This window comes from Emys orbicularis, chromosome 10 (genome assembly GCF_028017835.1).
Source record: "Emys orbicularis isolate rEmyOrb1 chromosome 10, rEmyOrb1.hap1, whole genome shotgun sequence".
Lineage (NCBI taxonomy): Eukaryota > Metazoa > Chordata > Testudines > Emydidae > Emys > Emys orbicularis.
In genome coordinates, this window is record NC_088692.1 from 31,417,160 (window position 1) to 31,438,031 (window position 20,872).

A 20,872-nucleotide genomic window follows, 5' to 3' on the forward strand; every position below is an offset into this window, starting at 1 on the left:
CACTGGCCTGTTCAAGAAGCTGCAAGCAGGGACTTTCTTCCCGGACCAGAAGATCACCACAGGGGAAGTCGAAATGCCCATTGTGATCCTGGGAGACCCTGCCTACCCCTTAATGCCGTGGCTCATGAAGCCATACATGGGGTAACTTGATAGCAGCAAGGAGTGGTTCAACAACAGGCTGAGCAAGTGCAGAATGACTGTGGAGTGTGCATTTGGCCATTTAAAAGCCCGCTGGTGTTGCCTCTATGGGAAGCTGGACATGGCCAATGACAATATTCCTATGCTTATAGCCGTGTGCTGTATGCTCCATAATATTTGTGAAGGGAAGGGTGAAAGCTTCACTCAGGGCTGGATCGCGGAGGCTGAGTTTGAACAGCCAGAGACCAGGGCTATTAGAAGGGCACCGCGCGGGGCCATAAGGATCAGGGATGCCTTGAGGCAGCAATTTGAAGATGAAAGACACTAATTTTTGTTGCTATGCTCAGGATTGCAGTGCTTGTAATGCTAGGAGGTGATTGGTGCACATGATGCAAGAAGGGGCCTTAACATTATTGTATGTTGCTTTGCAGTGCTATTTTTGCTGTCACTTAATAGAATAAAGATTGCTTTCAAACAAACACAATTCTTTTATTAAAAGACAACAACCGAAGGAGAGAGTCAAACGAAAAAATTCATCAGCAGGGAGTGGGAGGGGAAGTTTTCAAGAGGAGGAGGGGTCCCAGGATGGCTACAGATTTCTGTATGTCCAGGGATCATACCCAACCTTTTCCTTTGGAGTACAATGCAGCGGGTGCTGTACTTCCCCAGGGCCAAGCTGCAGAGGGCTGGGTGTTGAGTGCAGTGGGTAGTGGGAGTCCACACTGCTGGACTGTGAGGAGGGAGGAGTGGAATGCTGCGAGTAGAGAGTGGAGCCAGGTTGATAACAGTGTGTTGGCAGTGTGTGGGGGGGCGCATGGGAAAGAGTTTTGCGACAGCGGCTTTAGGGGAGGGGGGGGGCGGAGCTGCTCGGTTTGCAGAGCTAGTATCGGCTGGAACGTGTCCACTTGGCGCTCCATAACTGTTAGGAGCCGCTCTGTGGCTTCTTTTTTGTGTGCTGCGTTCTCCCGTCGGTCCTTCTTCTCGCTGTGCTGCCACTTCTTCAATTCCTGTTTCTCGGCGGCCGAGTGCATCATAACCTCACACAGAAAGTCCTCCTTAGTTCTTCTTGGCCACTTTCTAATTCTGCGCAGCTGTTCTGCCGCCGATAAGGGAGACTGGTCTCCCAAGGTAATCTCTGTGAAGTTTAAATGCAACATTTTACAGAAGCAGTATTGTTTGCAACACAGACAACAGTGATTCAGTGCTTTAAAATACAGCCAGTACTCACACACCTGTCACTAACTGGCTGACCCCAGGCAAGCACACATGAGCCACAAGACCCCCAAAATGGTGAGTAGCCAGAGGGCCAGGGTAAATCACTCTTCCTGGACCCTGTTGTACACTGGGCACGTGGCTCTTGGGTAGAGCCAGCACTGTCGGGGGGGCCTAATAATCATTACTGTCCCCACACTTTCCACAGGATGTGATCATTATGGAAGATATCTCGCTGCTGAGGGTGAGCAGGGAAATCAAGGGAGGGTCTTCTCCAAGTCTGCGGCTTCTGCCCTGGCCCCTGTGCAGCTCACCTGTGTGCAGCAATGGTCCCCCCCATGATGGCAAAGTGGCGTGGGGAAGTTACCATTAATGGGGCAAGAAACAAAGCAGCTCTGCCGAGCAACCTGCAGTAGCGGATTGCCCAGTATCTCCATGAGAGTTTCCTGGAGATCTCTGAGGGAGATTCCCATGAAGTGAGGGAGTCTATCAACAGCCTGTTCCGCTGCTCAGATTAGGCATGCGGTGGGAGACAAGCCTGCTTCCTGCAACCCTCCTGCCCCCAACAACTCGCTTCATCAATTCCCAAAATCAGATCCACTTACCAGGGGCCTCCTTTCCTGTTTGCATTTTGCCAAGCTCCGACTGCTGTGACTGTCTAGGCTCTTCCGGGGTAGAAAAGAGCTCCTGACTTCATGCATCTCTGGCCTCTGAGTCATCTTCTGCCTCTGGGTCCCCCTCCCCCTCTTCGTCCAAGATTTCCTCCTCCTGGCTCAGTCCACTCTTGACTGGCACGTGAGCCAACAAAGTATCCACAGGGGCCTTTGAAGTGGAGGTGGGGTCGCCACCGAGTATCTCGTCCAGCTCTTTGTAGAACCGGCAGCTTGTGGGTGCAGCACCGGAGCGGCGGTTTGCCTCTCGGGCCTTGTGGCAGGCATTCTGGAGCTCCTTCACTTTTACCTATACTGCAGTGTGTCCCGGTCATGGCCCCTTTCTATCATGCATCGTGAAATCTGTCCGTAGGTATCATAATTCCTATGGCTGGAGCCAGGGCCGGCTCCAGCATTTCTGCCGCCCCAAGCAAAAAAAAAAAAAAAGCCGCGATCGGCGGTGGCAATTGGAAAAAAAAAAAAAAGCCGTGATCGGCGGCGGCAGTTCAGCGGCAGGTCTTTCGCTCCCAGAGGGAGTGAGGGACCTGCCACCCCCAAATTGCCGCAGGTGCCGCCCCTCTCCCTTGGCCGCCCCAAGCACCTGCTTGTTAAGCTGGTGCCTGGAGCCGGCCCTGGCTGGAGCACAGCTGGAACTGCACAGCTTCCTCTCCCCAAATGCCGATGAGGTCCAGTAGCTCAGCATTGTCAAAGCGGGGGATCGCCTGGTGCGTGGAGCAGGCATGGCCACCTGGAAAGATGCGCTGAGACCACTGTATGCATCACCAAGCAAACAGGAAGGGGACTTTCAAATTTGCAAAGGAATGTACGGGGTGGGGCTGACGGTTGGTCACCTAAGGGAAGGGCAGTAGAGTTCAAACTGATGACCAGAGAGGCGAGAACAGGCATTGTGGGACACCTCCCGGAGGCCAATCGCAGTGCTGTAATTGCCATGGTGTCTACACTGGCACTGCAGCGCTGTAGCCCCAGCACAGAAAGCTCTACGCCTCTTGTCAGGGTGTTTTTTTTATAGCGCTGCAACTGCGCAGTTTCTGCACACTAAGTGGCTTGGCAGTGTGTACACCTTGGGAGTTACAACGCAGAAAGCTGCTTTACTGCGCAGAAACTTGCCAGTGAAGACAGGGCCTTATTGATACTTCATTATAACTTTGCAAGGTATTAATGTAACCAAAAATCCATTCCCAGGGATTTGCATCCAGCGCAGTATTTTCCGAGCAGTCCTGGGACTGTGCTAGTTCTGCAGTTTTCTGAGTTCTCTCAGGTACAGCGTCTTGCTAAGAAGTGACCAATTTATGGAGAACTTTTCATTGAACTTAATCCATTGTGGGGTTTAGTTCCAGATGAGGCTCCAGATGGCTCCCCGAAAGTACAGCCAGATTCTGTAGAGCCTGTTGTAACCATCCAGCTGCCTGAAGATGATCCTGCAGTTAAACTGACCAAGAAACTTTCCCCCACTCTCAGTAAGAACAAGGAGACGTCCCAGAAAGGTTAGAAAGTGGGGTCTGTGGCTTAGAGAGAGGGGTGGATTTCAGTGCTGGGGCAGAGGGTTGGGACTTCACTGCAACCAGTGGCAAAGATGGGGTGAGATTAAGTACAGATAATACAGGAGATAGTCCGTAAAAGCTAATTTACTTGCTGTTCAATTCATCAGGATAGGGTACAAAGCAGCAAGGTTTGCTCTCCAACCCAGGTTAGGAATCTTCAGCAAAGTGGATTTTCTTGTAGACGGTCCAACCAGAGCCCGACTATCTACACTGCAATTAAACAGCCCCTGAACCAAGCCCCGCAATCCTGAGTCAACTGTCATGGGCCAGCCCCAGGTTTTTAATTGTAGTATAGACATACCCTTTGTGACAATGGTGTAGCTTCCTTTTGCATCATTTATCAAAACTTAAGCACTTACAAAATCAAAGAAATGAGTAGTTAAGGTCAGCTGTGGCCTATCCTGCTCACATAATAAACAAATACATGATATGGTTTTGGATTATCACTGTTATTCTGAACCTCTGGTCTTTTCAGCGCCTATGAGCCTCTCTCTCTTGCTATTATTTCAGTAATGAAGAAAACTAGTGGAGGAGCACTTGATCCATCACATGCGGTGGCCCCTGTCCCCCTTCCTGGACTTTCACAGCCCTCCCACACAATCTTCATGGAGACCATACACTTCTTGATGGAGGTCAATGCTCTACAGGTCAGTGCAGCATGAACTGGGGAAGGAAGGTGGCATTAGGATTTTGAACTCATTTCCATGGGTGACAGTTACTTCCCTGTGGTATTAAAATAGTGAGCTCATGGCAGCTTCCAGTAGGATGTTCTTATGGGTTTAAAGAGTGGGCTATGCAGACTCAACTCATCGAACATCAGTCAAGTCAACATTATTGTCAAGTGCTGCCAAGATATGGCTGTTTAGAGAATTCTGAACTGAAATGATCCTAAGATGCACCAAAAATAACCTTAGCTAGGCAAAGTAATAGGAGTGTTCAAATCCACCACTGGTTTGTTGCAGGAAGAACAAGTAATCCAATTTTTGTCCATAAAAGAGCTGTTTCAAGGATAGTTTTGAGAGGAAATACCTATTATTTTGATGCATCCTACAGACCAGGTGGTCACTTCTTGGATCAGAATAGCCATCCACGCACTTCTGTGTGCATCAGAGTAACCTTTCACATGCATGTGGAGTGCCTCCCTTCCAAAACAATGGCTCCTTGTGGGTTTCATCAGATGGAACTCTCCCTGTGACCTTGGATTTCACAATAGCCACCATACGTTACAATGCATCATTTAATCCTAGGAGCACAGAATAACTTCTCCCTAAAAGAGTTGTGAAGAGGACTCCCGGCACATATATTGTTCCATATACTTTCACCTGTCCACATCATTCTGATGTATAAGCATCAGGGGCGGCTCTAGCTTTTTTGCCGCCCCAAGCACGGCAGGCAGACCGCCTTCGGCAGCTTGCCTGCGGGAGGTCCCCGGTCCCGTGGCTTCGGCGTACCTGCTGCCGAATTGCTGCCGAATCTGTGGGACCAGCAGACCTCCCGCAGGCATGCTGCTGAAGGCGGCCTGACTGCCGCCCTCGCAGGGACCAGCAGGGCGCCCCCCGCGGCTTGCCGCCCCAGGCACGCGCTTGGAGCGCTGGTGCCTGGAGCCGCTGCTGACAAGCATACATCTTTGACCTTAGTACTCCTCTACCACTGATGCATTGGGCAGTCTAGTTCCTCCTTTGATTACGGTCACTCACTACTTGTGGTATTTCTTCCCAGGTGATGCCAGTACATTCACTATCTTCTGCCAGTTCTTCCTTTGCCTTCCTCATTTTCTCTTTCCTCTCTTAGGTACCCAATTCAATGCTTTCTTACCATATTGCCTCATGCATTAAAATCATGCAATGTTAATATCCCAAAGGAGCACAAAACCCTTTCCAAACTTTCCAAACCAATATACAAACAGCAGCCCTAGGAAAAGGTGTGCAGTGGGAGGCCATGGAGGCACCTGGGAAACTCACTGCCCAGACCTCCTCCTCAGTCCCAATGCCAGCTTGTATGTGCCCCACATCCCCTCATCCAGGTTCTGACTCTCTCACACATTCATCCTCCTTTCAAGTTAAGACCAACAGCACCAGTATCAGCCCATTGGACAACCTTTGTCCATTAGATCAGAGCTACTCTCTGAGCAACCACTGGAGGGTTGTCAGAGGGACAAGCTGCCTTCATAACAGCACTTCAAGCTCCTCTTGTCTGGCAACTTTTCTTTCAGTTCTGTCCCCACTATCTCCTAGCCTGTATTGACAGGGGCCTCCTCGAATGCAGTGACTTCCACATTGTGCTGTATGACGTTAACTTGACAGAGAAGGGATGGGAAATTTGCTGAGTGTTAACAACAAACAAAGACAACTAAAAGCAACTGAAGCTAAAATTTCAAAGGAAAAAATGTATCCGTCCAGTGTTTGAACTGCTAATGAGACACCCTCTCATTAAATCAGAGGATGCCTTGAGGGAACATGTAAAGTCATCTTGAGACATTACCTGTGTGTTCCGATACGTATAGTGCATGGTGAGCATTCTGGTTGTCTGTCACAGACAGGGCCGGCTCTGGCTTTTTTGCCGCCCCAGGCAAAAAAGCCTCCGGCCGCCCCCCCCCCCCTGCGGGGGGGGGGGGCGGAGCCGGGCGGCGGCGAGCCCCGGCGGGGGCTCCGCTCTCCCCCCGGCGGCCGGGGGCAGGGCGCCGGGGGGGAGGGCGGCCGGAGCCCTGGGTGGAGGGCGGCGAGCCCCGGCGGGGGCTCGGCTCTTCCCCCCCCCCCCCCCCCGCGGCCAGAGCGCCGGGGGCAGGGCGGCGAGAGGGCGGCGAGTCCCGGCTGGGGCTCGGCTCTCCCCCCGGCGGCCAGAGCGCTGCGCCGCCCCCCTCCAGGTACCGCCCCAAGCACCAGCTTGGTTGCCTGGTGCCTGGAGCCGGCCCTGGTCACAGAGGAGGCTGCACGTTATCCCTTTTCTCCATGCTGGGAGTAGAACAGGGGTTGGGATGTTCATGGCTGGTGTTAATTTCGTTACATTGCCTGTGTGTGGCTTTCTCTTTCAGTTTGTTCACAGGGCACTAGCACATGAGCTACTGTGCCAGCAGGAAGGACCCAGCTGTGAGTATTACCTAGTGCTGGCACAAACACACTTGCTCAAGAAGGACTTCTCTAAGGCTGAAGAATGTCTCCGAGAGGCTATCCAGATTGACTACCTGGTAACTGTTTTTTAGCACTATGCTGCCCTGAGCAGTCAACATGCTCTCTCAGAACACAAGGAGCTTTGCAGAATAATACAGCATATCCACTGCTATGTTCGTTCCAATGGGTCAGGTCCTGAGGTCTTGACTCGATCTTTATTCAATCAAATTCCCGTTGCAGTCAGTAGGAGTTTGCCTAAGCAAGGATTACATAGAAGTTGAGTAAGAACATCAGGATTTGGCCTGGTTCACTTCTCTTCCCCTTTATTTAATTCATTATTTTGCATTTTAGTTGATCTTCTACATGAGGCAACACATCAGGGGGAGGACTCCTCTTTGTGTAGATCTCTGTCTTTCTTTCCCCTCAGTGTATATGTTGCTCTTGGGGGAATTCTGCGCCACTGTGCAATGCAGAATTTTGCAGAAATTAACATTGTGCACGCAGAATTTTCTCTCCCCCACAGAAATGGGCTGCAGTGCTGCTGGCCGCAGAGCCCAGCTTGCACACTGAAGGCACTGCCGGGGGCGGGGGAGGGAGCTAAAGGGTTCTTGACCGCTGCAGTTCTCAGAACGGCCTGTGGGAAGGAAAGGGCAGCGCAGGAAACTCCATGCAAGCCTGGGACCGAGCATCAGGCTGTTTGTCCCTCTGGATCCCTGGGCTCTGGGGCGAGGGTAGGGTGACCAGATGAGAGGAAGAAAATATCGGGACACATGGTGGGGGGGGGTCCGCGGGCGGAGCAAAAAAAAAAGCCGAGTGCTGCCGACGGAGCAAAAAAACCAACAAGCCAATGCTGCCGGCAGAGCGAAATATTGGGACAAATTGCATCCCGAGCAAAGACCGGTCGGGACGCGGGACAAACACCTAAATATCGGGACGGTCCCAATTTTATCGGGACGTCTGGTCACCCTAGGCGAGAGGGGCAGGTGTCTAGGCTGCAGGGGGGTAGGGAGTGGGTATCTGGGCAAGGGGGGGCCCCTACGGCTGGGCTCTGGCGGGGAGGACGGCAGGTATCTGGGCTAGGGGGAACCCATGGCTGGGCTGGGTGGGGGGAGGGGGTTTGGGTGTATTGGCTGTGGGGGGTCCCCGCAGCTGGGCTGTGGAGGGGAGGGGTTGTGGGTGGCTGGGCTCTGCGGGGGATGGGGGGGAAGGGGACAGAGAAACAGGAGCTGGGTTGTCATAGGGGTTTCTTTAACTCTCTGCCCCGGGGGGGATTTTTGTGTGTGTGTCTGCATTGTTACAGACATACTTGCTGACAGGTATTTTGAATAAATTACAAAAATAATTGAAACTGGCGTGATTCTGCAGTGTTATTTTGACAAATAAAATTTGCAGAATTTAAAATATTGTGTGCAGAATTTTTAATTTGGGTGCAGAATGTCCCCAGGAGTAATATGTTCCTTTCTCCCTGTGTGAACATGTGCACTTATCTATTTCATATATATAATATGATATTCAGATGAAAGGGAGATGCATCTTTTGAGAATGTCAAGTTGAATGGAGCATGCAGACAGCAGCAGAACTAATATCGCTAAATGTTTTTTAATATTTGTATTTGTCACAGATTAGGCCCACATTGTGCTAGGTGCAGTAGTTGTTGTGCAAGTACTCCTCGCTACAAACTCAAACTTGCTTGTATGTAAAATACATATCTGTAAGCAAATAGCCTTCATCATCTCCCTTACTTCTGAGTTTAGATGCTATCCAGTTAATCTCTTGTCCACTTTGCCCTACCTGTCTCACTTTGTCTAACTACTGGGTTTGTTTACATAGAATCCAAATGCTTGGGCACAGAAAGGGCACCTGTGCTACCTGAGTGGAAATCTTAGTGAGGCAAAGGAATGCTATGAGCGAACCATCAGCTTTGTAACGGATGCTTCTGAGATACACTTTGTTTACCTGCGACTGGGGTCGATCTATCTGAAAGAGAAAGAGGTGAGGAGCTGAACACGGGATCTAAAAATGGGAGATAAACCAAGGCAGGGAAAGTAACTATTCTGGATGAATAATGTGAATTGCAACTTTTATTTTCATAGCTGCAGATCAGACAATACAATTAAGTCTTTTAATGAACTCAACTCTTTGGAGCAGAGATCTGTTTTACTTCTTTGTGTGTACAGTGCCTAGCGCCAATCCTGATCAGAATCTTTGGGTGCTGCTGTAATAATAACCCCAATAATTTTTCTAGCACTAGATACGGAGAGCTAAACATTTCTTGTTGGCTTGTTAATCTGAGGCTCTCAGGGGCTATACAGGCAGAACTGCCTGCTATGGAAATGTGAGTAGGTTCTTGGCCACAACCAACAGCATTTGGATGGTAGTGTCCCCTCCTATATGAGCCCAGTTGGAAATATGGTGGTTTCAGAGTGCCTGTGGAGGAAGAGCAGCCATGGTGCAGAGTGAATGGTTACATTAGAGAGAGCAACTTACTGATCTCTTCTCTTGGCAGTATGATAAGGCAAAGCGCACCTATATGCTGGCCTGTAAGAAGTCCTCATCCTGCCTGACCTGGCTGGGAGTAGGAATCGCCTGCTACAGGGTAAGAGAGTGAAAAGTATCCATGCTTGGCCAGTCTTTAGACAATTGCATGGATCTTGGGAAGATGAGATTATGACTTGACTTTCCACTGTTCCCCTTTCCTTAGGTAAAAGCTGTTCATCCAAACTATCTGGGGGGACCAGAGTTCTCTAAAGCTGTTCTTAGGGTAAAGGCCACATTGCAGTGGGTGCCATCATGGTTACATGCATGAGACTCACTGATGCTAAAATGGAAAGTTTGTGAGAGAAAAAATACTCTAACCAGCTGTAGAACAGACAATCACTGTATAGCAATTAACTCCTCCTGGGACTAGAATCTCTTTTCTCGGTGTGATGTCCTGCTTGGGGTACCCAGATCTGTGAGACACTGTCTTAACCCTCAGTCTCAGCAAGTGAGAGCTTTGCTCTCTGACACTAGCTCATCTGCCTTCCCAGCAAACTCTCCAGGATTCTGCCAGTCCAAACTTTGCCTTGCCGGTAACAGTCAATGAACCCCAATTCCCAAGTTCCCCAGAAACATCTCTCTGTGATGTCCAGAACTTCTGTGAGTGTCCAGTGAGAAGGAAAGTTTGCTGCCTCCAAAGAGACAGAACACACACCAGCCTGTTAGGTTAGCTCAAGACTTACCCTTTACTATAATACACAGCACTGAGATGGTTTTGTAATAAAACAAGAATAAGTTTATTAACAAAGAAAAGAGATAAGTGTTAATGAGTAAGAATAAAAGAAACAGGTATGATTACAATTAAAACCAAACACAGCACACTTTCAAGTGACTAAAACTTAATTTCACAAGTTACTATCTTTGTCTAGATACTAGATAATTAAAAAAACAAATGTTAGACACCTGTAGTTAGTTTCTAGTGACTCTTGCCTTTCAGGCCAAGCAAATCCAGCTTTCAGAGGCTTGGAAGGTGCTGAACACTAAGTCCCCTCAGTGATGGATAAACAAAATGGGATTTTGCTTGTCTTTGTATCCCCTAAAGTTCATTGTCTCTGGAGCCAGGAAGGCTTTCTGGGGTGCAGATTCCATCCCCCATCATGATCGTTAAGCAGTCTCCTCCCCTTCTTGTTAGCTTGATGGCTTTGTTCAGCTTATATATAAACATATTTGCATTGTCCTCTGCTTGTGATCAAGCTGGTCAGACAAATAAATACACATTCCTTTGTCTAGGGAAGGCTGGGCTTATGTGCTGCCTCCCAAACATATCTTAAGAACATATTTCCAGCACACATCAATAACTCTTTGTATACATTCATACACACACCATGCAATGATTTTGGGGACCAGCATGTTACCAGTTTGCATAAGATACCTTACGTAACACCTATTAGATACAGGTTATGACAACAATGTGTTGGGGCACTGAGTGTGTCAGACCTGCTGTGAATTACAGTCAGGGGTGAAAGTAAGTCCAGTGACTTACCGGTACGCTGGGGCCAGCTCTGGCCTCCAGAAGGGGTGCGGCCTAGGGTGGAAGGGGTGTGGCTGAGAGAGTCAGAGCCAGCCCCAGCCCACCCTGTAAGGTAAGTGCCCCCCCCACTGGGGTAGCAGCAGCAGCCCGGGGCTCCGGGGGCTATTTAAAGGGCCCGGGGCTCCCCTGCTTCTACTGCCCCGGCCCTTTAAATAGCTGTGGGAGCCTTGGGGAAGCAGCGGGGCTCCCGTGGCTATTTAAAGGAGCGGGGCGGCAGAGACAGCTGGAGCCCCCCGCTACTCCTGGAGCTACTTCTACAGCGGGAGCCCCGGACTTTTTAAACAGGTCCCAGGGCCTCGCAGCCCTACCCCAGGGCTCCAACAGTGGGGCTCTGGTGGCAATTTAAAGGGCCTGGGGCTCCAGCCTCTGCTGGGAGCCCCAGGCCCTTTAAATTGCCCCCCTGGGAAGCCGGGCCACCCCGGTACAGCAAACCGGTTCTTGCCGGTACGCCATACCAGGGCGTACCATAAGAACATAAGAACAGCCGTACCGGGTCAGACCAAAGGTCCATCTAGCCCAGTATCCGTCTACCAACAGTGGCCAATGCCAGGTGCCCCAGAGGGAGTGGACCTAACAGGTAATGATCAAGTGATCTCTCTCCTGCCTCCATCTCCATCCTCTGACAAACAGAGGCTAGGGACACCATTCTTACCCATCCTGGCTAATAGCCATTAATGGACTTAACCACCATGAATTTATCCAGTTCTCTTTTAAATGCTGTTATAGTCCTAGCCTTCACAAGCTCCTCAGGTAAGGAGTTCCACAAGTTGACTCTGCGCTGCGTGAAGAAGAATTTCCTTTTATTTGTTTTAAACCTGCTGCCTATTAATTTCATTTGGTGACCCCTAGTTCTTGTATTATGGGAATAAGTAAATAACTTTTCCTTATCCACTTTCTCCACATCACTCATGATTTTATATACCTCTATCATATCCCCCCTTAGTCTCCTCTTTTCCAAGCTGAAGAGTCCTAGCCTCTTTAATCTCTCCTCATATGGGACCCGTTCCAAACCCCTAATCATTTTAGTTGCCCTTTTCTGAACCTTTTCTAGTGCCAGTATATCTTTTTTGAGATGAGGAGACCACATCTGTACGTAGTATTCGAGATGTGGGCGTACCATCAATTTATATAAGGGCAATAATATATTCTCAGTCTTATTCTCTATCCCCTTTTTAATGATTCCTAACATCCTGTTTGCTTTTTTGGCCGCCTCTGCACACTGCGTGGACATCTTCAGAGAACTATCCACGATGACTCCAAGATCTTTTTCCTGACTTGTTGTAGCTAAATTAGCCCCCATCATATTGTATATATAGTTGGGGTTATTTTTTCCAATGTGCATTACTTTACATTTATCCACATTAAATTTCATTTGCCATTTTGTTGCCCAATCACTTAGTTTTGTGAGATCTTTTTGAAGTTCGTCACAGTCTGCTTTGGTCTTAACTATCTTGAGTAGTTTAGTATCATCTGCAAACTTTGCCACCTCACTGTTTACCCCGTTCTCCAGATCATTTATGAATAAGTTGAATAGGATTGGTCCGAGGACTGACCCTTGGGGAACACCACTAGTTACCCCTCTCCATTCTGAGAATTTACCATTAATTCCTACCCTTTGTTCCCGGTCTTTTAACCAGTTCTCAATCCATGAAAGGACCTTCCCTTTTATCCCATGACAGCTTAATTTACGTAAGAGCCTTTGGTGAGGGACCTTGTCAAAGGCTTTCTGGAAATCTAAGTACACTATGTCCACTGGATTCCCCTTGTCCACATGTTTGTTGACCCCTTCAAAGAACTCTAATAGATTAGTATTACTTACAGCTTACTTTCACCTCTGATTACAGTATAACATGCACTCTACCAGTTGGTATTAGAGGGCTCCCAGAGACACACTCAGTACATTGTCACATAGGCATGCAATTACTGTGCTGGACTCCATTCTAAATGAGCACCTACCTGTGTGCAACCTAAGTGTCAACAGGAAGGATCCTTTTTCTTTTGACTCACATTGCTTTCCCCATTGGAAGGAATGTAGGCAAGTCAGCAGATGGGAAGGGCTACCAATAATAACCCTTTCTTTATTAAAGATGTGAGGATTTTCAGAATGGTTTAATAAAGACAGAGACACAGACCTGAGATTCCTGCAGCCATAAAGAGTGTAGCATCTCCCAAGGGGCTGCTTTGCAAGGTTCCCTCATCTGAAGAAAGTGAATGGGAGGGGTCAGGGTGACTCTACTTTCCTCCTCAACCATCGTAAGGGTTCCCCAGTAGTTTCTAAACTCTAGACACATGGCGGTGAAAGAGTGATTGTTGCTTTCTTCAGTGAGAATAGTCCATGGGTAATTTGTAAGAGGACTGGGCTCTTCGGTAGTGTCTGAGTCAGTGATGAGGGGCTTTCCCTCCAGTCAGGAGAGCAGAAGAGTCTGACATTGCAGTTGTCTCACTCTCTCTGCTCTAAATTTGTTACACTGTGTCATTATTGTTGTATAATTCAGAGGAGCCTAAAGTGAGGATCATTTCTGAAGGTTTTTTCACACTGATTTCTTCAGCTGTCGTATACCAGGTGTGTGTTAAACTCTGAGCAATACTTCACCTGCGGTTCAGTTTTTGCTCATCTCTTTCTCTCTCTCTATAAAGCTGAAAGAACTTGCGGAGGCAGAAGATGCCCTCTCTGAGGCCAATGCCCTGAATAACAACAATGCCGAAGTGTGGGCATATCTAGCGCTAGTCTGCATGCAAGTGAGTGTCTTATCTCAACATCAAATGTGATGAAACATGTTCTGCTTTATCTACATCAATGTCTATCTATATGTCTCAAAGGTGCCTCATTGGTAAAGATAGATAGGTTTGGGGTTTGTTCTCTGGAAACACACAAATGTGGAAGCATTTTAATGCCAAAAGAAACAATCTTCCCCTTTGTTTCTCATTACCCTTTCTCCTACTAAATATTCCACAGCTGAGGTATTCCTGTCATCCAACCTTGTTAAAATGTGTCTCTTGACAGTAGCTGAAACACCTGATTTTATCCTATCAAACAAGCTTCTCACAGGCTACTGGTGTTTTTCAGGGAGGAAGGCAGTTGGAGGCAGAGCAGTCTTACAAATACGCAATGAAGGTTTGTATTTTTCTCATCCCTTCTAGTTTGGGGAAAAAAAGCAGGATGAAGAGGTCGGCTCATGGTCTGATGTCAATTAAAAAGGAAGTCATCTATTTTTCTCAGCAGAGGATTCTGAATATTCATATAGTGAGAAGTGCTTGCCCTTTTTCAGGTTTGAATTATATTTGAAAATAAGATACTTAATTAAAGGTGACATTTCTGAGGCTTCTGCTGTCAGCTGCTATCATCTTGCTGACATCTGATATTACTTCTGATACCAGCAGTAGGGAAATATTTGGTACAATGACAAAGAGGCTATTTCTATTTTCTTTACAGTCTCTAAGTGGGATTAATTGGTTGAATCCTCCTTCATGGCCCAAAGTATTCTAGAAAGTTGTATCTTAGGTGCTTTAAGACTTGTTCATGTGTCCCTGTTTGATCCTCTTCTTTTCCATACAGTTAGAGCTGAAGAATGAGGAACTGCTCCAGGAAATCCATGAGGTACAGCGAATGGTTGGCTTCGGTAATCCATCGTTCTGAGCACTTCCTCTTCTCTGATCTACGGTCTCTTCTGTTCAGTCAGGAGATGGGTGAACATCATGGTCTTGGCCCTCATTCACTAATGAAACATTCCAAACGTCCAAACTCCTGCTGATATAGTGGATCATCAGGTGGTCTGGAGAAATTAAACCCCTCAATGGCACGGGGGTGGAGGGGGGGAAGGAGAACCCCTAGATAGAAGGCCATGGGAATTAATTCCCCTTTTATGATGTGTTGGTTATGTTCAGTTCCTTGATGTAACATATAATACATTCATCAGCCCAGTTCATCTGCTTTATGAAAAATAACTCTCATGTATAATATAAGAAATAAAATAGCTCAGAAGCAATTAACATGGGGTGAGACTCTGAAAAGTAACTCTAAAAATGGTATCATGTGGTTACAAATTGATAGTTTGTTAATAATTTTTCAGATCCTATTCACTTAGTTTAGGAGTAAAAATATAGGTATTTTCCTCCTAACTGCCAGCTCTGTAAACTCCATCTGAGATCTGAAAGTCAAACTGAGTTCTTTCAGGGTTACACATCTTCACCAGTATTAAAGCTTCTGCAGTTGACATGTAATTAGCAGTTTGGTTAATGATGCATGAGCCAGAATGGATTCCAGCTCTCTCTCCCATAGTTGTGTGTAAGCAGTGGCAGCAAGTGTATAAAATAGTAAAAACTTACTATTGTCGGTAAGCAGATATGACTTGAAATAATGACAGTGAACAGATTTATTGAGTAAGAAGGTACCATTTTTACAGTCACTTTTCAGAGTAGAACCATATTTTAAGGACCATTATCAGAAAGGTATCTTAGGAAGTGATTATAGTCAAAAAGTAAGTAAGTGAGTGGTTTTATTATAATACACTGGTACTTGACCATTGGATACCCAACCACCATCTTTTTCTGTTAGGGTGGGGTTGGTAAAAGAAAACTACTCATAAACCAGCAGTTAACCACTGATATTTCCATCATTCAGAACTGGTTTTATCAGGATTATACCTTTAAAAAATATATTATACATCTTTTCCTTATTTGGAGTCTTGTTCTTATTGTAACAGTTTTGGCAGCCATATAGAAGGAAGGGTAGGAGAGATTATAATGCTGCGTTAATTTTATTCCTAATTCCTAATAAAATTAAGTTTCTGTACTTGAAACAATCTTTGTATGCTTCTTGTTTGTAAAGCCTCTAGCTTTGTCCTGGTGGGCTTCTGTGCTCGTATGCTACCTGCCTTTACTGATATATCACCAGCAGGCCTTAAATCAGCAGGAGGCTGTGCTTTTGTTCTAAGGCCTCCCCTAGGATGGGATTCTATTTGCACCAGATATTAATCTTAGTCCATCTTTTTATGCATTTAGAAACACCAAAAAACTTTTCCCAAAAGAGTTTATGTGGGTGTTCAAAAAACAAAAGGACACAAGGCCTGTCCGTATGTATTATCTGTCCCTCCCATCTCCTTATAAAAAATCTACTCTCTTGTTTATGTTTGACTTTTAAGAGGGCTGTTTTTGATTAATTTCTTTGTACTATGTTGTACAGAACTTATGTTTTATAACCTAGAGGTTGAGATGGCACTTCATAAACAAACATTATTATTGTTTGTATCATTGTAGCGGTTGGGGGGCCAAGTCATGGACCAGGACCCCACTGTGCTAGGCACTGTACAAAACACAGAACAAAAAAGATGGTCCCTGCCCACAGAGCTTACAATTACTGATTTTTTTAATTATTATTTGAATTATTGCTATCCTAAGCTAGGCAGGACGTTTATACTATTTAATATCTAAAATGATGATTTCCCATCCTTTAGTCAGATTGATACTACTCAAAAGAGATATATGTGTTTCTTTTTCCCACTTATTTTTGTTTGATTTTTAAAACAGTTCAGTAGTTATGAGAACTGTATATGGTACCAGCACCATAAAAACAGAGACCTATGTGTATTGAAGAAGAGTCCACCTCACCGAGAAAATTACCAAGAAAGATACAAAATCAACACAAAAAACAGAGATGCTTTGTAAGCCAGCTGGTTGGGTGGTGTAGCTCACCGATCAAGCTGAAGAGGGCTTTGCAAACTAGAACAGATGCAATAGTGATGGAAACTGCTGGAGGTTTGTCCTCCTGCATTGTTATGATTAATAAACATTTATGCAGTGCCATAATTCTGCCACAAAGAATTTTCCATCTAAATTAGACAAGCATAGACCATGAAGTTAGATAGTGGAGAGGGGGGGTGGAAAAAGGAGAGATGAGGGTTGATTATTATACAGCAAATGACTCTCATAACTTCTGATGCTTTTAAGTAGAGACTGAGTGAGACAGGATAAAGGGAAGAGTAGAGAGTACAGGAGTAGAGAGTACACAGCAAGGCAAATGCTATGTGTTCTGAGGAGGGAGGATGGCAAAGATGCCTGATACTCAGGAAGAGGGATACTGTATAGGGGCAAGGCAGGAAACAATAGGAGGCAAAAGATGAAACATGGGCAGGGCGCAGAGCTGTGCAGAACCATAAGTGAAGATGATTTTGATCTTGACACAAAAAGAGACAGGAACTTGATGAAGGTACTCTGGGGGTGATATTACCAGAGAGGTGGGAAAGCAAGTATATTTGAGCTACTGAATGCTGGATAGATTGGAGAGGAGAAAATAATGGACACTGGAAAGGAAGAAATTAGGTATCCAGGCAAGATACAACAATGGTGTGAACCAAGATTTTGGTAGTAGGGACAGAAAGGAAAAAGCAGATTTTAGAAATGTTAGTGTGAGAGGTTTGGCAAGAAACTGGCTGTTAGGAGAGCGGGAAAGGGAGGAGTAATAGGATGTGGTACAAGCAAGTGATCTGTTAGTTCTCCGGATCGTTTTGTGCCACTAATTGTCAGTGAAGCATCAGCACTCTGTTTCCCAGAAGAGCATACAACCTTCCCCACACAGCAGTATTAGCTGTTGGACTAAAGATTTACCTCCTGCTTCCAACATTAACCCTATTTTGGAGGAAGGTTGTTTTAATCTGCAGTGAATAGGCAGGGCTGCCTGTTAAATAATGCAGGAGTGAATCATGTTGGGAAATTGTAACACATTGAGAACAGAACTGTATTGCTAGGGCCCTACCAAATTGATGGCCCTGAAAAACGCATCAGAGACCATGAAATCTGGTCTTCCCCAGTGAAATCTGGTCTTTCTTGTGCTTTTACCCTATACTATGCAAATTTCACAGGGGAGACCATTGTTTCTCATATTGGGGGTCTTAACCCAAAAGCGAGTTGCAGGGGGATTGCAGTATTGCCACCCTTACTTCTGCACTGCCTTCAGAGCTGGGCAGCTATTGTCCAGATGCCCAGCTCTGAAGGCAGCAACCTGCCAGCAGCAGCACAGAAGTAAGGGTGGCAATACCATACCATGCCACCCTTACTTCTGCGCTGCTGCCTTCAGAGTTGGGTGGCTGGAGAGTGGCAGCTGCTGAAGGCCTAACTCTGCAGACAGCAGCACAAAAGTAAAGGTGGCAATACTATACCACGCCATCCTTACTTTTGTGCTGCTGCTGGCGGCGGCGGCTCTGCCTTCGGAGCTGAGCTCCCTGCCAGCAGCCACTGCTACCCAACTCTGAAGGCAGTGCCGCCACCACCAGCAGCGCAGAAGAAGGGTGACAATACTGCAGTCTCCCCCTACAATAACCTTGTGACTCCTCCCCCCACAACTCTTTTTTGGGTCAGGATCCCTACACTTACAACACCATGAAATTTCAGATTTAAATAGCTGAAATAATGAAATTTTTAAAATCCTGTGACCGTGAACTTGACCAAAGTGGACCGTGAATTTAGTAGGGCCCTATGTATTGCTGATGATCACTTAACAGGCCAGCTGCACTACAAGAGAGATCCCCTGTGTACATGTGTTCTGTGATTGGAGGGGAGGGGGGTATATACCTGGGGCTTTTTTTCTCCAAGAATCCATATTTTGCAGATTCTTGATTGAGCACTTTTGCTATTGTCTCGTTCTCTGATTAAATACATGTAAGCAGAGTCAGGATGAGCTCTACCCTGACATCTGGTGGTGAATTATGGTGAGTGTGGAAAAGAACTCCAGGGGCTGATCTTGTTTGCATAGGCACACCCACTCACCTGGCATGAAACAACAGCAACTGAAAGTGGTTACTTTGGCTGGTGTGGGATCCCCAGTTTCTCTATTATTGGGGCAGGAAGAATAAAGTTTTGTTACCCTGATTCTGTGAATCAAGGCCAGTGGAACTGTTGTATGACAGAAGGACTGAGTAAGTCCTTCACCATTACCTAAGTAGCACTTGCTTGACAAGGGGCATGGGTTACAAAACCCAGTGAATTGAGAGAGGATGGGGACAGGTATATTTGTACCTGATGGTATGGGCCCTCTCTGAGGGTTTGAAACACCAATTGCACCACCTCCTCTCTCCACTGTTGAATGTCAGAGCTAACTTTGATTCCATTCGGAGTCTAGTTACAGGCTGCTGAGCTGAATTCACTTTGGGCCAAGGGTGCACCAGCACTGGGGCTCCCCTACTATACTATGAGCTAAAATTGCTAAGAGTTGAAATCACAAAAGAGCTAAAGTTATTAAGAGCCAAGATCACTAAGTGCTGTGTTAACTAGTGGGGGAGCCTGAAGCTATATTGCTCAGCAGCTGGTGGAGCAATTTGTGGGGACGACTGGAGGAGCGGCGTGGAGCCTTGCGGGGCTGGTTAAAGTGGGCCAAGGAATGGCGAGTGGAGCTGTTTGTGGGGACAGCTGGAACGGCTCACAGGTCGGTGAGCGGAGCGGAGCAGCTTGTAGAGCGGAGCAGTTCGTGGGATGGCAGGAAAGTGGACTGGCTTGTGGTGAAGGCTGCAGCGAAACCCCCACGGGGAAACAGACAGCTGGCCAGCCACCCTGCGTGCCCCCCCCTTTTTACTCTGGGGCTGTACTGACCAGGGACAGAGACTTTGGGGGTTGTTGGACTTTTGGGACTTTGGGTGGTTGCTGGACCCAAGAGACTTTGGGGGTGTTGGACTTTGGGGACTCTGGGTAATTTTTTGGGTTGTTGAATTCAAGAGCCAAAGGGAAAGAACACAGCCCAATTTGCTGGGGTGGGTTTTGCTCATGGTTTGTGTTATAAATCCTGTTTGTGGTGTTTTTTCCAATTTTATGCTGATGTCGTTTACCTCATGTTATTAAACATTTTCTGCTACACTCAGACTCCGTGCTTGCGAGAGGGGAAGTATTGCCTCTTAAAGGTACCCAGGGGGGTGGTATGTAATTGTCCCAGGTCACTGGGTGGGGGCTCGAGCCGGTTTTGCATTGTGTTATTAAAACGGAACCCCTAGATACAGAACCCGGCCCTTGTTGCTGCCAACTTAGATGGGCAAAAGGGTTACATACACTTCAAAGTAGAAGGCAGTAACACTTCTGTGTAAAGGCAGAGTAATCTGCGCTTCAGGACTATTAAATCTTCTTTGAATAGCTAAGAAGTGTCTTGACAAACAAGCTATGCTGATGCCACAAACTTGTGTGCCTCTGGGCAAGCCTCTTAACCTCAGCTTCCCCATGTGAGATGTCTAGTGAGGCTTAATTCACTAAGTGCTTTGAGATCCTTGGATGGAAGGTATGTTGTTTTATTGTCATACTGATGTTCTGGCAGAAAATCCCTACCCTACATAATATTCCACCCACCCCACGAGTTTTTCAGGGTTTGCCGGTGTTCCCTTGGCTCTGATGTAATGGGATGGTTCCTGAGTGTGGGACATTCCCCAGTACCCACTGATATTTCTAGGTCCACATGCAGATAGCATTCTGTGCTACACCCCCAATTGCTTTGTGACATTCCTAGGCCCAGCCCCAGGTGCCCAGTGACTAGCCCGGGCCCACCAATGACAGGCATGAGGGGGACATGGATGAGGCTGCCCTGAGGAAGGACATTGGCACCCTCTTCCCAGCACTCCACTCCATGGTAAGAGATGCTGGGATCACTCAGGCAAAATCCCGGGGCCTGTTGGCTTAAACTGGGTAGGCTGTGGGAAGAGCTGTCCCTGCCTCATCCTGTTCCCATTGGGGGATGGATCCTGGAGAACTCTCCTTTGGTTTCTTTTCCTCCCACTCAACCCACCCCCTTTGACCGGGAACATCAGCATCCCGCACCTTGTTCCAAGGCTCCACATCTTCGGTTCCTGACCCGTCAAACTCTGCTTCTACATGAGCCACGGCCCCCGAAGCCTCGGCGTCACTCATAGACTGATCCAGCTTGCTGGCCTGTTCTTTAGATGGGAATTAGAATCTGCCTCTCCACCCTCACCCCTTCACTCTGCCATCCGAGGGCTTGGCCTGAGAGACACTTGATCTAGTTTGCCTTTGCTGGTGTTGTTTTCTTCCCTTAGGTGTGTCATCTCCCCAGAGAGCACCTGGAGGAGCGGAGAGAGGCCCTGGACTCTCTGGTCCATCTGGGTAAGAAACCCATTCACCTTTCCCAGAGAAGGAGATTTCCCAGAG

The 20,872-nt window shown here is 47.2% G+C and overlaps 1 protein-coding gene across 1 annotated transcript in view; it reads left to right on the forward strand.

Annotated features, from left to right (window-relative positions):
• The window catches only part of CFAP70 (cilia and flagella associated protein 70), a 39,960-nt gene extending 25,585 nt beyond the window's left edge, over positions 1 to 14,375 (forward strand). The window contains exons 18-27 of the mRNA XM_065412356.1: positions 876 to 915; positions 2,247 to 2,272; positions 3,359 to 3,505; positions 4,097 to 4,209; positions 6,594 to 6,746; positions 8,500 to 8,661; positions 9,176 to 9,265; positions 13,376 to 13,477; positions 13,806 to 13,853; positions 14,295 to 14,375. Of these exons, the coding sequence (XP_065268428.1) occupies positions 876 to 915; positions 2,247 to 2,272; positions 3,359 to 3,505; positions 4,097 to 4,209; positions 6,594 to 6,746; positions 8,500 to 8,661; positions 9,176 to 9,265; positions 13,376 to 13,477; positions 13,806 to 13,853; positions 14,295 to 14,375 (962 nt within the window). The remainder of the gene's footprint in view (positions 1 to 875; positions 916 to 2,246; positions 2,273 to 3,358; positions 3,506 to 4,096; positions 4,210 to 6,593; positions 6,747 to 8,499; positions 8,662 to 9,175; positions 9,266 to 13,375; positions 13,478 to 13,805; positions 13,854 to 14,294) is intronic.
• The last annotated feature ends 6,497 nt before the right edge of the window (positions 14,376 to 20,872 follow it).